The sequence below is a fragment of the Peromyscus californicus genome, unplaced genomic scaffold (genome assembly GCF_007827085.1).
Source record: "Peromyscus californicus insignis strain IS unplaced genomic scaffold, ASM782708v3 Scaffold_17__1_contigs__length_78620276, whole genome shotgun sequence".
Classification (NCBI taxonomy): Eukaryota; Metazoa; Chordata; class Mammalia; order Rodentia; family Cricetidae; genus Peromyscus; species Peromyscus californicus.
In genome coordinates, this window is record NW_026294469.1 from 77,558,926 (window position 1) to 77,576,385 (window position 17,460).

Sequence of the window (17,460 nt, forward strand, 5' to 3'; positions counted from 1 at the left end):
ATTACAAACATAATCTAAAACATCACATTGAACAATATATTACTAGATGAAACTGGTTTAATTAGCATTACTGATCAAGACTATGAGCCTCAAATTATCATGAGATTACAGACACATTTGTGAAATTAAACAGCACTGTATTAGGTAAACACATAAACCACCTTCCTAACAGTAGAAATACTAGCCAAATACTCTAAATGATTTAATATCCAGATAAGCCAAATTTAATATAATAATCTATATTAAATATCAAAGAAGATAAAAATGTTATTCATTAAAAAGCCATATGTACAAACCATAATAACTACCTAAGTTTTTAGACTTATGGCTTTGTCACTAACAAGAAACCAGGAACCTGAGTTATTAAACATTAGAATTTTCTCTAGTTGCTATACCACTAAAATTTTAATACTGTTGATGTTTGCTTTCTTTTTAAATATTTTTAGTAATTCTCTAAGAATCTCATATATTGCATTTTGATTATATTATCTCCCCTTCCCCAACTTTTCCCAGATTCACCTTGCTTCTCTAACCATCAAACTTAGTGTCCTTGTTTATTTTTATAACCCATCCATCATTTTCAACTTTTTCTGCTCATATATTTTTGGATATGTGGCTTCCACAGGAATTTGTTCAAGACCAGCATTCATATTCTTAAAGAAAATAAACTCTTCAAACCATGAATGTTCTGAGACATCTCTGAGGAACTCTCCAGTTTAAGCCCAGCTGACATAGTAGAAAAGTAGGTAGTCACTCACCATTCTGTTCCCGCTGCACCCCAGCTGCCAGTAGGTCAGGCTCCCCTAGGCTGATGTCATTCAGCCTTGTCCCCAGGCATTCCATACAAAGGTGTTTGCACCACTCCTCAGCCTCCAGTTCTGAAAATGAGCATACATGTCAGGACAGGGGACATATAGTGGGAGAATGCTTCCTGAACCTACCTGAATGCTACCAAGAAGCTGGTAGGACTTGAACAAAGAAAGCTATATTGAGGAATCAGGAAAAATTTCCACAATTATTTCTCATTTATTAGTGTGTGTGTGTGTGTGTGTGTGTGTGTGTGTGTGTGTGTGTGTGTGTGTTGTGTGTGTGTGTCCGCCCAAAGAAGTCAGAAGAGGACATCAGATCCCCTGATGATGGTGTTATAAACAATTGTAAACTGCCTAATGTGTATGCTAAGAACTGAACTTAGGTCTTCTGAAAAAGCAGGATGTGCCCTGAACCACTGATTCATTTCTCTAACATCTAGTTCCCATTTTTCCAGGTGCTTTTATGCATTAACTGATAGAAATTCCAACCATGCCCCTTGGTCGTGCATGCCTAGTCTTGGTCTCTGCCTAGTCATTTCCGGGTCATATGTCCTACGTGACCCATGTGATCTCTGTGCGTGGACCCATTGCAGATGCGACCTGGCCCTTATAAGGCGGTGCCATATTCCCTAGGTCTCTCTCTCTGCGCCTCTCTTTCTGCTAGGCCTGGCTTCTCCTGTCCTATCCCCTTTTCTCTCTAATAAAGCCCATTCTAACTCTGGTAACCATGGCTCGTGACTCTTCTGCTGAACAACCAGCGCTGTTATCCTTTCATTAACCATAATACTACTCATTTTAGAATATTTTAGAATGAGTAAAGTTTTAGATGAAAATTTCTTAGAAAAGTAATTTAAATATAAAATAAAAACAAACAAGCAAACAATTGAAAGAAAAACTATATTAAGCATGTTAATGTTTTCCTGATTCTGCTTCTGAAATGTGTGGCCTGGAGGTCAGATCCCTAACTCATTGGGAATTATAAAGGATCATGAATCTGTCCTAGAATGAGATTACTTTTGTATGCATTGGTATTCCTTTACTACAAAGAGAAGGAAGGTGTCATGATCTTGTCATAAATTCTATGTAAATGTGTTCTACAGGCTTGTATGTTTGAGCACTCAGTATCTAGGTGGTGGCACTGTTTAGGGAGGTTTACAACAATTAGAACAGTGATTCTCAATCTGTGTATCATGACCCCTTTGGGGGTCCTATGACCTTTTGCAGGGGTCATCTAAGACCATTTGCATAATAATTATTTAAATTATGATACATAACAGTAGTAAAACTACAGATAAGAAGTAGCAATAAAAATAATTTTTTGGGGTGACCACAACATGAGGAACTGTGTTAAGGGATCATAAAATTAGCAAGGTTGAAAACCACTGCTTTAGAATGTATGATCCTGCTAAAGGAGGTAGATTGCCTGGAGGTGGGCCTTGAGACTTTTAACTGGTTTTGCTTTCAGCCAGACAGAGGCCTTTAATATTTTGTTGACATGTTATAACAACTGCCCAGCATTCTCACCAATGAGGACCAATATGAGTCTGATAACTTCACAGTTGTGATAGATTTGTTGATATTGATATCTTCTGAACCATAAGCCAAAATAAATATGTCCTCCCTGTCAGCAAGGTTTGCTATCACAGTAATGACAAAAATGACCAATACACATCTACAAAGTATCTTTCCAATCAATCACTCATTATTCTTGTCTGGATTACTTCCCAGTTTCGTTGCATTCAAAAGATATTCTTTTTTTCTCTGCTGGAAATACCAGAGTAGCTCCCATATATCCAGAATCCCATAGTACAAAAACTCTTGGGCTTTTGTTTACATGAGCTACTGAAGTTCTAATATGAGGTCACTGCGGATGAGGGTTCAGTTGATGACAGAACAGCAGCCAAGTAGCCAAGCTACTTTGCAGATTTTTATAAAGATACAAAGTTTAATATTTAGGGGCAATCACCAATATCACAATAGGAAAATTGGATCCAAACTTTTGCATTGGCACCTGCTCAGAGAAGTTTCTGACTTTTCCATGCAGCATAAATCTGTACTAGAACTATGTAATATAGATTTCCATCAAATCTCTTGCTCTTTGTGGATGACACTACAACCTTTGCTTTGACATTTTAAACTCCCCATAAAAAGTTATCTGTGACAGATTTTCTTGACTTCAGGGATTTTAATATCAAGTTCTTTCCTGCCATCCGGCCAACTCTACCAAGGTCAAATGATGCTTCCCTCCTGAGTTTGGTCACACTGCCTTAACATTAAATAGGCTTGATTAACGTGATATCAAGACAGATTTGCTGCTTCTTTTTAGTCTTATGTAGATCAAAATATTCACTAGAACATAAAGCAGAAAGATCCTGCATTTTACCACATAATAAAAACAATGACCCTGATTTTCTAATTATGGGAGGCATTATAACTACCTCTGGTGCTGTTGAGATATTTATGACTTTGTTTTGTATCTGTCACATTAGAGTCAGATTCCTGCTCATCTCTGCATGTGGGTATGTTAGTCATTTAAGGACTATTTATTAGAAACTGATAATGTCCTTCCTTCAAGGATGAAGACACCATGATAGTAACTAAATAGTAGCTAAATTCTCAAAAATTGTAGGGATATTTACAGCAACCTTTCTCTGACTTCTGGAATATACTGAAAAATCTTCAAGTCATTACCTGAAACTGGTCACATTGGGTTCTAGGAACAAGGAAGCTTGTAAGAAGATCACTTCTTTATGAAACTGCTCTTTCTAAATAGGAACAACCACCCCATAAATGGGAACAACTGCCCCACATTGGGAACAGCTGTCCCATAATGGGAACAGAGCTTGATCTACTATGCAAGAACAACCATTTCAGGATGGAATCTGGCTTGTTCCTTCAAGCAATGATTCTCGAGGTCCCCTTGTAGAATTCTGAGGCTCAGCTGGACCAGAGTCTGAACAAGCTAGTACTGCTTCAGTTCTTCCTGTTTAATCCAATGTTCTATCAGGTGCCCCCAGACGGAGATAAAGATTATTGCTCTGTGTCTCATGTGATCACATTGAGTATTAAATTTATTTCTTGCCTTCAACATCGCTGTTTTCCTTTGCCTTCTTGGTGCCAGTTGCTGGATATGATTTATTGGGATTTGTTTCTCTCTCTCTCTCTCTCTCTCTCTCTCTCTCTCTCTCTCTCTCTCTCTCTCTCTCTCTCTCTCCAGAATTGAGCTTCCGGCCTGCTGCTTCACTCAAGGGATGTGAGTTGCACCATTGCACAAGCCTAAACCCTCCTCTTCCCAGCAAGTGCCCTTCCTACTTTCAAGTCTTTTGAACGTGTGTGACCCACTGAGTTTAAACGGTGTTCCTGCGTAGGCCTGAATGGGAGGTTATTTCCTAGGACAACCAGGACAATTTGTGTGTGGTGACATCAGTGACACAGGCAGCACCCCTTCCTCTGGCCAGCATTAACTGTCCTTTTTCAATTAGTGCAGCCATGTTTTTTCACTTGTACTTTCTTATGTAAGCTCTGTATGTTTAAATATTTTGGTTTTTTATGCATGTTAGTTTAATTTGTTCTTTGTACTTAGTATTTTTCTGTGAACTCCGTTTCATTAAAACCCATGACCTCTTGCAAACTAGGAAAGTAACTTACAAATAGGCTATACTGTGTGTGTGTGTGTGTGTGTGTGTGTGTGTGTGTGTGTGTGTGTGTGTATGTGTGTGTGTGTGTGTGTGTGTACATATATACTTCTTTCTTATAAAGCTGAGGTTCACTACAAATGAAAGTTCTATAGACCTATTGCCTTCTGTCATTTGTTTTACACATCAAACTTCTTAGTCTACCCAGAATGTGCAAATAACTAAATTCCTTTGTGGATGAAGAGATATTAAATGTTCCATAAAGTTTTCCATATTTTTCTCTCCATGAAAGGAGTGTTTTTTCATTAAGCAACTTTAACCCGTTAGCTTGTAGCTGTGCTTAAGCTCTGAACTCTATACTAGAAACTCAAATATTTCATCATGTCTAATATTAAATTAAGAAAGTTGGTGATTTTCAAACTAAAAATTGAAAGATATGTGGGAATAGCAAGATAAACAGAAAAAGGTGAAGTATGTGAGAAATATATGTGTTTGTGGAAAGAAGTGACAGATAAACAAAAATTGTAGGCCAATATATAGTTCATATCTGGGAAAGTGTTTTCCACTTTCCCTTTACAGAGTTTCAAGGCAGTGAGACTGCATCCCTTTTAATAAGGAAAATGGCCATTACATGTAATGTCCTAAGAAAGGCCTTTTGAGTAAATGATTACATTCAGGCTTTATTGCTTTCATTAATTCTGGGCTTAAGACAATGACATTCCACTATAGACTACTGGCAATGGTCGAGAGAGTGCCTGAGCTGACCTGCTTTGGTGATTGGATGGCTAAACACCCTAACTGTCATGATAGAACTCTCATCCAGTGACTGGTGGAAGCAGATGCAGAGATCCACAGCCAAACCCCACGTGGAGCTCCAGGAGTCCAATTGGCGAGAGAGAGGAGGGATTATATGAGCAAGAGAGATGGAGGCCATGATTGAAAAAAGCACAGGGACAAATAGCCAAACTAGCAGAAACACATGAACTGTGAACCAATAGCTGAGGAGCCCCCACGGAACTGGACCAGGCCCTCTGAATAAGTGAGACAGTTGATGAGCTTGAACTGTTTAGGAGGCCCCCAGTGGGACTAGGACCTGTTCTTGGTGCATGAGTTGGCATTTTGGAACCTAGGGCCTATGCTGAGACACTTTGCTCAGCCTTGGTGTAGGGAGGAGGGGACTGGACCTGCCTCAACTGAATCTACCAGGCTGGGCTGAATCCCCAGAGGAGACCTTGCCTTGGAGGAGGTGGGAATGGGGGGTATATTGGGGGGAAGGCTGGGGGATAGGAGGAGAGAGGACAGGGGAATCCTTGGTTGATATGTAAAATTAAATTAATTATAAAATACAAATGTTTATTAAAAATAAGAATGTTATGGAATAGTCATGCTCTATTACTCCCCCCCTGCAAAAAAAAGACAATGACATTAAGTGATCCAAAATGAGATATGCTTGAAAAAAAGAATTCCATCAAATGTATAGACATATCTCCATCATATAAAACTCCCATTGCAGAATTCAAAAGTATGGCATTGGTCACGTGCTACTCTATCATATGATCCAGGTAAGACTAATTTTTTGTGTCGATCCTAAACCATTGTAACCAGCCCTAACTGCATTTAGCTTGTAGTAAAAGTCAAAGGAAAGTGCAAATAGAATACGCCTCTTATCTTCGCCATATCCCACAATTTTGATTGTACCTTCTTTTCAGAGTTTTCTATGATTGGGTGATCAACGTTATCTTCACATTTATTGAAGTATTAAATTCATGCTTTGCTGTAAACTGAAGAAAAATATTTCTCCAAAAAACTATTCCCAAGAGAACATAGGGCTGTTCCTCATTTTCATATAAAATATATAAAACAGTATACATGTGGTGAAGCTTCCATTCTTTTATTTATTATGTATACAGCATTTTGTCTGCATGTATGCCTGCAGGCCAGAAGAGGGTGCCAGATCTCGTTTACAGATGGTTGTGAGCCACCATGTGGTTGCTGGGAATTGAACTCGGGACCTCTGGAAGAGCAGCCAGTGCTCTTAACCTCTGAGCCACCTCTCCAGCGAAGCTTCCATTCTTGCAAAACATTTTTTGCTAAACTGGCCTCATCGATAGTTAATGCATTCTGCTTCTCCCTCATACTTTAAGCGAGAACACTACTTCAGCAGACATGAAATGATTGCATCTCTGTTTATTATATACACTTCAGTGTCAGATTTGAAGAACTGATCTGCTTAGAGGTGGGGAATAAATAGTTTTGTTTCTGAAGAGGAGATATATCTTTATTTTCTCCCTGTAAAATGCCTCTCCTTTGATTTTTCCCATACATTTGACTCACACTTAATTCTCCTTTAAAATTTGCCTCAAATACAATCTTCATTCAGCTTCCCAGACCAATTTTTATGTGACATTGTCTCTCTGCATTTCTCTGTTGTATTATATTGAAGTCCAAATGCCACTGACATACTTTTTGCCTTTCTTAACCACGATAGTTTAAGATAAAGGTTTGTAGGAAATCCACTTGCTTTAGTCCCTTGAAAGCATAGTGCAGCACCCAAACATGGAAAATGATAAGTAAATGCTGAACACATAAGTATAAGTGACTATCAATTATTTCTTGGATATTGAATACAACTTCTAGAACCACATGAAAATAATATAGAGAGTATCTTTTGTTGGATGTTTTGAGGTAAATGCTGAGTTCAATGTGGGCCTTGTAACCTTGGCTATCCACTGCTGGCTTATCTAGATCAGAAAGATCTTTGAATAGGAAAGAAAAAAATCAAATGTCTTTCTCTGCCAAAGTCACCCACTTAAAATAATTTTTCTTCATTTCATTATCTATATTTTTCCATTGACTTTATTAGGGATATTTATTTTATCTTGGAAGTAATATATAAATTGTATTTGATTCTGCATGTGATAAATTATTGGTCAATTTTTATGTTCTATATAGATATGTCAGTGAAATCTCCAAGAAAGGTCAAACGGAAAGCCAAGACAATGAGTTACTACTTAAGTTTATCCTTATTGAGATAATCTAACATATTTTCTTTGGTTTAACAGAAGCTTGAATAGCAAAGTTTTTAAATTGGAAACTTCAGTCTGTTATTTTTCTCATTTTCTGAATTTTAAGAGTGAGGTTTGGCTTCCAGACAGTTGACTAGAAAGTGTACCCACTTTTTTTCTATAGTAACGAATGACAAATATCAGCCATTGACAGAACGATCAAGTGTGATATTCCTCTGCCTGACAGGAATGCATTGCAGAGCGCTTTGATATGGAGGTTAGCAAATGACTCACAAACTTAAAACCATTCAAAGAACATGAAAAAGGACAGAAATGAACACCTTTAAGTAGCATGAAATCACATTGCAAATTATATTGCATGTGTCTATATGAGTACATACACGTGTATGTACATGAGTGCATGTCTCTTTGTGTGTATGTATGCATATGTAAGTGCACATAGGTGTCGATGCGTGTGTGTGTGTGTGTGTGTGTGTGTGTGTGTGTGTGTGTGTGTGTGTTTTAGAGATAGGAGTATGGTGTTAAAACATTACAGGAAAAGCATTATCAAAAAGGAAGTTGGGACTATGTCAGCAAGTGACATATTTTGTTCCTGACTCACAGCCCAGTATCTTTTGCATATGTTCAATGATGTCTTTAAAATGGTACATAGTAATCAGAGTTATTTGTCTTATAGTATTACAAAGATCCTTAAATTGCCTAGGTCAATAGATTGAAACATTTTATAATTCTCTGATTGTTGTGAAACATCAAGATTTCTGATTGTCCTTCCAGTAATATTGAATATCTAGCATTTATCCAATGCTTTGACATACAATGTCCTCACAAATAACCACAGGCACACTGAGGTGGAAGTCATTTTTATATATTTTCTAAGACATTCCAGAATGTATTTTATCTCTAAGACAATGGTATGTTTGCATTCTCAGTATCCTGACACTCCACTCCTATCCCTGCATTTAAAGACAAGTTTGCATGTGCCTGTAGTGTCCTTGACTTTATTTCTGGCTGCTTAACCAAATATACACTTGGTCACTGTGAGCAATATTCCATTCCCCAGAGATCAATGCGTACATTAAAACATAAGGAAATTTATTATGCCAAAACCCATGGAATGATACCATGTGCTCTTATTTTTCTGGAATAAAATCATGTTGGTTTTCATGTTGCTCCTGTCACTCTCTCTCAGCGGCACTGGTCTTCATATGCTTGGACAGCAAGTCATTTGGAAGATAACTAGTGAATATGGGTGGCTGTGATTTAAAAATATTATCTTCCATAATAATAAATATCTGTTGCAGCTTGTTACTTTTGAACAGATCAGGGAGAAACAGTTCATTTGCCCACCAAAGAAATTAAAAGGGAAATGTCAAAGGATACATGAAACTCAAATCTGGGTACTCATTAGTAGCTAAAATTCCCACACGGACTCATTATATGTACACATGGTTCAGTTCTTTGATTGTAGGGGTAAAGAAAGTGTTCAAACCATGTCTATTTGATTTTAGCATGTTTTCAAATATTTGTAGTGGGGAAAGTATCATCCTTAAGGGACCTAGACAGAAGTGATATTGCTCTTAAGGGACAGTTTTCTCCCATTGCTTCCAGTGGGATATTGGTAATTATCACTATTGCAGCATCCTCACTTTTATAACCTCTTTTAGCTTCAGTCAGAGATACTGGAAGGGATGAACTAATAGCAAAAGCAATGGCAAATTAACATTTTCTTATTGGAAAACAAGTTTATTTATACAACAACAAAGCACATCAAGTCTCATCATATTATATTGTGCTGTATTCTAAGATATTGAAAGAGGGAGATGCTTGGAAAATATTTTCTCTGTCTATGAAAGAAATGAATAAATACAAAAAGATGCTATGGGAAGACTCAAGTAGCATTGCCAAGAAACCAGAGGGGCCCCCTTGTCAGGGTAATTAACCAACAAAACAGACCTTGGCTACAGTGTCATTTCCACGTTGATCTGGATTATAGAGAGCTTTTATGACAATTATAGCAACAGTTATGGTTCCAGTAGCCATTATTATAAATATTAAAACAATATTATTTTCAAAATATTAACTATGTTCCTAAAAATTGGTATTCCAATGTTTTAATCCATAGAGATATCCAGATATCCTGATGAAATAGGTGCTTTTTGCTTTGTGACTTTAAAGTTGATCCAATGGAGGCTTAGGGATTTCCATTAATGTGAAAACATAGATGTAACATGTGAGGACTCAAATGTCACACCCAGCAATCCTACCTCACCTTATGTAATTAATAGTCCATTAAGGAGTTTTTTACTACTTTATATTTTAGGCATAGTAGAATTCTGGAATTAGTTACAGAATTAGAAGAAAGTTAGGTCAAAATTTCAACTTTTCCTACATAAAGTACTCAACATAGAGCTTTGTCTTGAGATTATTGTTTATGTCAATATGATAGTGAAAAAATGGTTGTCATCTGGACAGGATCTAGAATCACCTAGGAGATAATATCTGAGGATGTCTGTTGAGAAACATTCTAGACTGAGTTAATTGGGGTGGGAGACCTACCCTAAAATTAGATGGCTAGGGAATAGGACCTAATACAAATGTGGTTATCACCAACATATGGGTTCTAGAATGAATAAGAAAGAGAAAGCAATTAATCTGAAAATCAGCGTTCATCTCTCTCCACTTAAAAAATGTAGATGTGGTGTGATTAGTTTCATGATGTTCTTGCTGCCATGTGCTCCCCCTTACCTGCTGTGGTGGATTGTGTGTGTTCCTAAACTGTAGCTGAAACAAGCTTTCCCGCTCTTAAATTGCTTCAATAAGTCATGGCAACAGTGTCACTACAGAAGTGACTAAGGTTTTGGGTTTTCTGTTGTTGGTTTTTTCTTTTTCTTTCTTTCTTTCTTTTTTATTTTTTAACTCTACTTCTAATGCTTAACTTCAAAAAACTCAAATTCTATCAGCTTTCTTTGTTTAGACTTTACTTATGTTGTTTATTTTACTTAGATTGTGCTGTGGTAAGAACAGATGGTGCAATATTAGGATTTCTTCAGTGTGTAGAAAATATTCTTATTAGTTCTTTGAGAATTTCATAAAACATGTTTTAATCATATTCAACAACATCCATTCCCCGACTCCTCCAAGATCCCTCCACATTCCTTACCCACCCAACTTTCTGGTTTCTTTTTGTTTGTTTCTTGGTTTGTTTTTCTCAACAAGGACAATTTGTACTGCCAAAATATTCTTGAATGTGTGACCTCCCTTGGGATCATGGGAGCTACACTCTAGGTGACTGCCCTTCTCCCAGAAGCTGTCATTTGCCAATAGTCTCTTAGCTGGGAGTGAGACTCTGTGCTCAGCTTTCTTCCATGCTGGGACTTGTTCAGGCTTTTGTGCATTCTGTCACAACCAATGTTAGTCAATATGTTCCACTGCCCGGATGTGTCTATAAAACACAACTTCCTTGTGCCTGGCTTTCACATTCTTTCAGCCTTCCATAATAATCTCTAAACAATGGGAGGAGGAATATGGCATATATATGCTCCATTTAGAGCTGAGCACCGTCCAGTCTCTTATTTGGCCATTTGTGAGACTCTGCGTTAATCATCATCTACTTTGAATTGAAGCATCTCTGATGAGGGTTGAGAGATTTATTAATCTATGAGTATAATGAAAAGTCCAAAAGGACTTGGTTTAATATGGTTTCCAAACATTACTGGCTGTTAACAATGCTCTTGGTTATTTTCCAAGGATGATATTAAGACCCTATTTCTGAAGACACTACACACTTGAGTCACAGAACAAGGAAAAATCAAGCAGGTACTAATCTGGAAGCTTCATCTCTATTGACTACTTTAATAGCCCTGGAAGGTGTCATGTATATTACCAGAAGAGAATTCTGTGTTCCCGAGGTATTACCTCTGGGAACTACAATAATGACTGTTCTGGCAAGACATATTTACTGGCATAATAATGCCATGAACACCATGGAAGTAATAAACCATTTTCTGACGGGGTTTATGTTCTGCTCCATAAGATGAAATTCATACCCAGAGCCCTTATGAGGCAGGATCCCATGACTAATTTTAGGATTTCCATAAAAAGGTTCTTATTCCTTGTTCCTCACCAAGTCAGCTTCAAGTCTCTTCTGGGGGTTCTCATGCTATGACCAGTTTCAAAGGGAAGTTTCTTTCTCATGGTCAAGGTGAAAGAAAAAGAAATGAAGACTTGGTATGTTGTTAGGGTATTGTTATCAGCTTTCCATATTGTATTTTTCCCACTTTCTGTTCACCTTACCACTGTAATTCATATATTTTGGATAACAGCAAAATCATATAGGTACTTTTTACAGTGAATTTGGGGACCCTGTGTTTTGATTTTCTGATTTGGAAAGTATTATATTGATCCTGGGAATTCTCACTGCTAAAAACTTCCCAAGTACATCAGTATGCTGCTAGAGCAAAGACCACACTCAGTCCTCAGTGCTGTAAATTGCATTTCCCTTATATCCTCTCTCCCATGTATAAGAATAAACACAGTGTATATACTTAAATAAAATTTCTTCTCATCTTTATGTTGTGTTTTTACTATCAATATTATATTTACACATATACTAAATCTGCTTTATGTTTAATTAATGAAGATGCTAGAGCTCAATGCTTCATATAAACTAAGGAACCACTATACCTCTGTGCCCACATCCCCTACCCCTAAAATCTAGTTGAAAAACTTATTGGTGTTACTTTAAATTTAAGTGTGTTTACTTATTCTGAGACAACATTAATTAACATTATATCATGTATCAATGATTTGTAAGTATTAACTAGTTTATTCCTCCATATAAAATGAATGGTTTTATATTTTTATTAAAAAATTGTGGAAACAGGTACAGTGGGGAGGATCATTTGCTGATGGTTACACACCATACCTGTGTCATTAGCTACATTCAAATCATTTTGCTGTTTTGCCTCATCTTTGTAGCAACTTTTGTTATTTGCTCAGGTGTTAATCTTTCCTCTTTTGGTACCAGAAAAGTTTCCCTCACTGTGTGTTATCCATGTCAGGAGAATTCTGACTGTGAGAAAACTCCAAGAAAGCAACACAATAGTCTTATGATCTCAGTTTCTTCAAAAATAAGGAATTGTTCTTGAAATGTCCTTTCATACCCTCCCACGTGTAGTGGATAGGAGTGAGTTTCCTTAAGATTATTCATTACTACTAGCTATAATTATTTGTTTATATGCCTCTATGGAAAACATATTTTTGCCCTTGTTTATATGCCTCTATGGAAAAACATGTTGTTGCTGTGTGTGGCTTGTTCACCATGTGCAAGCGCTTGTCCATCATGTGCAAGGAGTTTGTCCGCCATGTACATGGTCTTATCTGCCATTTGCAAGGGGTTTGTTCACCATATATATGGATTCATTGGCCATTTGCAAGGGCTTGTTGCCATGTACATGACTTGTCCTGTCCTTGTGATTGTACACTCTATCATATGACTCCTCTTAACCCACAGAGTATAAATTGTCTGATACTCTGAATAAAATTGGCTATTGCATGATATTCTAGTCTACTTCATTTATCTGCTCCATTGTCCCAGGTCCTATTGCCTCTAGAGAAGTGACAAAAATTAACATTTATTTCTTTAAAGAAATACCAACATTTCAAATGCACAAGAAATGATTACTTTTTTAAATCAAAAATTTTTAAAAGTATGAAAAATGTCTGAAAACTGTTCTGAATTTCATCAAACAAGTTCTTTTATACTTCTAGTTCTGTTTTAGGCAAGCAACAACTTCCCGTTTTGTGGATTGGCTTGAAAGCAGCACTATTCAAAGATGATCCCCAGTAGTAGGAGAAAAGCACCTTTAGTTTGCTCAATATGTGTAAGATAAGTCTAGGGGATTGGGACTTGTTGAAGTCATTATAGTCCTAAAAAGAGTTAGCAAACAAGGTCATAGCTAAAAGATTCACAAGGACACTGTGATCAAAGGCCACTGTCCCTTTACATTCCTTGTTAACAAATCAATTTCTTTTTCAAGCTAACTTAAATTAGTTTTCTTTTTTATTTTGTCTTAAATGCTGACTGAATAATAAAACAACTTAAAGTTAGTTTAGTAGTCAGAAAGATAGCTTACTGGTCGGTTCTGTGAGAAGATGGTTTAGAAAACAGACTAGAGTAGCTGATGTGAGGGGTTGAAAGGATGGGAATGATATGATTGCCTTAGGAAGAGAAAAGAATTTGATTGTAAGGGTGAGGAGAATGATAATATAGATCCATAGGGGAAAGTGTGGACAATTTTGAGAAAAAACTGCAGAAAGATTGGAGATACAGTTCAGGGTAGAGTTCTTGCCTATCATATGAATCTCTGCATTTAGTATCTATCACCAAGTGTTGGCAAAGAAAAGAAGAAAATGTGTAAAACCTGACCATCTTCATAATCTTAAGGAGATAGATACAATTTTGAAAAAGCTATTGAATTATTCATGGGATATATAGTATTAAAGATTCCCTATAATGCAAGAAGATATTAGGTTCAAAATGGTAGATTAGCCAGAACAAGAGCTTCACCTGAGAAGATGGGGTGGCTGTAGATGTTGTGCATGCTTTGTACTGGAATGGATGCTAGAATAATAGTACTGTGAAGAGAGAGAATTCATTACATATTACTAATATGCTATGTGCAGTTTTTCAAACATAGTACCATATTGATTTTTGTTTTGTTTCATTTTTTGTATGTATAGAGAATATTCCATATAAATATTATAACTAAGTTTTAAATAATATGATAAAATATATCAAAACTTCAATGAATAAGATCTGGATAAGATGTTATATCAAAAAGAGCCATCAATTAAGTAGCATGGTCATTTAGAGTAAAAAAAAATACAACATTAAGAATTAGCAAAAGAATAATGGGGCAGTTGGAAGACAAATTTGAGATCATCAATATTTTATGGATTAGATCAAGATGTTAAATATAGATGATAAATTACTAGACTCTTTGTCATGGTAGTACAAGATACAGTTAGTAGGGTAAGTTTCAGAATTATCAGACTGAAAAAGGAACAGAAGTAATTGCCCAGGAAATGCTACTGAAGTTATAAAACTTTATAGTAACTGAAGGGAACGAATCAAATCAACCTCCAGAGCACCAAAAATATCAGTGCCTCACAGACCTTCCAGTGACAAAAAAAATTACATTAAATACAGGGACAACCTGTCAAAAATGGTTCATGTTTCTCATTTATCATATTAGAATGTAAGATTGCAAATTTATGAGGATTCTAGACCTAAAAATTATGAATTAATATTGAATGGAAAATCAACAGCTATTCATAATGTACTTTGAGCTAACTTATTAAAGAATCATGAGTCTCTTCTGGACTTTCCATTCCTGTTCAAGAGTTTATTTGTTTATTTTTGGCTCCTACAACATAATTTCAATAACCATAATTTTAGTGTTTACTTGATTTTTCATGGTTTGGCTTATTTCTATTCATTTTTGTTGCTGTTGTTTTTGTGGTAACCTTCAATATGAGATCTATCCTCTTAGAATTATCAGTTTTTCAGACAGTGTGGTTAAATGCAGGTACAACTTTATAAAACAAGTCTCTAGAACTTATTTTTCTTTTATAACTAAATATTCATGTCTGTTTCCTCACTGTGCATGGAAACGATACAGTTTAACTAAGACACTTAAAGGTTGGGAGGAGCGTCTCTAGATTTTTCTTAAGTCCTTACTAAATGCATAGCAATCAGTGTCCAGCCATTTACCATGTTGTTGCTTCTTTCTTAGGTCCCAGGTATCCTGTGACTCTGTGAATTAGTTACTTTTTTCATCGTGTGACAAAATAGGCAACAAAAGCCATTTAAGAAAAGAAGCCCTTTTTGTTGTTTGTTTTTGCTCATCCTTTGAAGATAAAGTCTGCCGTGGTCAATAAAATAGGACAGTAGGAAGCTGGTGACGACACTAAATCTCTAGGCAAGAAGCTGAGAATGATTGGTTTGCTTTCTCCTTTTTAATCAGTCTAAGACACCAGACCACTTAAGGGTGTGTCCCACATTTAAGGTGTGCATTAGTTACTTTTATATTGATGTGATAAAACACCATGACTAAGGCGACTAATGAAAGGATTATTTGGGGCATACAATTCCACAGGACAGGAGTCCATTGCCACCATGGTGGGGAGATTGCAGCAGACAGGTGCTGGAGCAGCTGCTGATGCTCCTATCTTAAACATAAACAGGAGACACAGAGAGCGCTGAGGCTGGAGTGAGGCTTTGGAAGGACCCAAACCTGCCCTCAGGACACACCTCCCCCAACAAGGCTGCACTTCCCAATCCTCTCCAAACAGCCACCAACTGCAACCAAGTTATATTACAAATACCTGAAATTTATAGGGATTGGAGGTGGCAGGAACATTTCTCATTCACACACCCTCAGGCTGTGTGTTCACTCTTCTGTTAAACTTTTCTGGAAACACCCTCATAGATAGACCTTAAAGCTGATTGGAACAGACCGTTAGGCATTTGAACAGACCCTAGTGAAGAGACCCTGTTGCCCAAGTACAAGAAAGGAATCACCTTGATACTCTTCCCCTTCTAATTGAGAAATTGACCTTCATGTATTACTCCACCCACAGGGAAGGAGTAATTTCATATATTCTCATGAATCATATATAAAGTCAACCAGCCATTGGGGAAAAAAGTCAGAATTATAGCTAATTTACAGAAATTCTAGAAGTTTTACAATCCTTAAGTCATGTTAACTATCACATGGGACCTTATAGCAGCAGCACAGCACGGATTTCATGTGCCTATTCTTATCAATGAACACAAAGCAGTTTCTGGAGTGTTTGTGTGGATATTGGTTTTAGCCTCATGTTAGTAGCTCTACAAAAGAGAGATAAGAGAGATCTAGGTTCATGATCAAGTTTTATTTTATTTTGTAAATCTTAAATTAATGGTATTTACATTGCCCAGAAAGATATATATATATATATATATGAAGACTTGACTTTTTACTATTTCATACACATTCAGCTTCTCACAGATTGTTACCTTTAGAGAGTTTATATAAAGTCTTTGTTATTGAAAGTAATTACATTCTATTACCTTTCCTGAAAATGTATGATGTCTTTGTGTACAATCTCGATTCCCCGTTGTTCTTTTCCTTCCTTCCCTCCTTCCTTTCTTGCTTTTATAACTGTTTTTGAGATGATAATCACACCATTTTCCCTTCCCTTTCCTCCCTCTAAACCCTTCCAGATTTTATCAGTCGTAGGTGTTGAAAAACTATTAATATCTTTCTCATATTAGGGGTTTCCATGTGTCTTGGAGATGGTCATTTTTAGAGAATCCTTTAATACAAAGTATGTAGACACTAACAAAAGCTGTGAAAAATCCCCTAGCAATGGGGATTTCTTAGGATTCAAGGAACTTTCATTTGGATGCTATGCTCCAGCATTATCATCTGGGATTATATACTTGGTTATAACAAAACACATCTCATTTTATTAAAGATTCAGTTCATGTTCTTTCTCTTAATTTTTGATTTTAAACACATAATACACATCTCAAAATTTTTAGGGATTTAACCTTCTCTATAGAAACATTAAATTAAAAAAGAACTCACTACTATTTCAACTGCATCAACAGCTCTTTTTACTGCTGATTGGAACAGGGTGGCTGTTAAGATCTTTTTCTACAAACTCCATTTTTAGATATAAAGAATATGAAGATTGGAATTTAGACAAGGAAAGCTGAGCATAAGGGCCACATAGTCAAGGCAATGAGGTCCTGACTAAGACCTTACATTGGACTTTGAACACGTACACATTTGAATTCTTTCATATCCTCTAATTGCAAGTTGCAAGTCACAATTCTAGAATGTTAATATTTCTTATGATTGCCTTAAATTTTCTCTTAAAAAGTCATTCTTTTTAGTTCTCAACAGTGAGATAGTGAAAATATCTTAAATAAAATAGCTT

The 17,460-nt window shown here is 36.4% G+C and overlaps 1 protein-coding gene across 2 annotated transcripts in view; it reads right to left on the reverse strand.

Moving 5' to 3' along the window:
- Dok6 (docking protein 6) overlaps positions 1 to 17,460 on the reverse strand; it is a 407,881-nt gene that overhangs the window by 170,991 nt on the left and 219,430 nt on the right. For both annotated transcript variants that reach the window (XM_052742739.1, XM_052742740.1), the window contains one exon: positions 759 to 878. In XM_052742739.1, the coding sequence (XP_052598699.1) occupies positions 759 to 878 (120 nt within the window). The remainder of the gene's footprint in view (positions 1 to 758; positions 879 to 17,460) is intronic.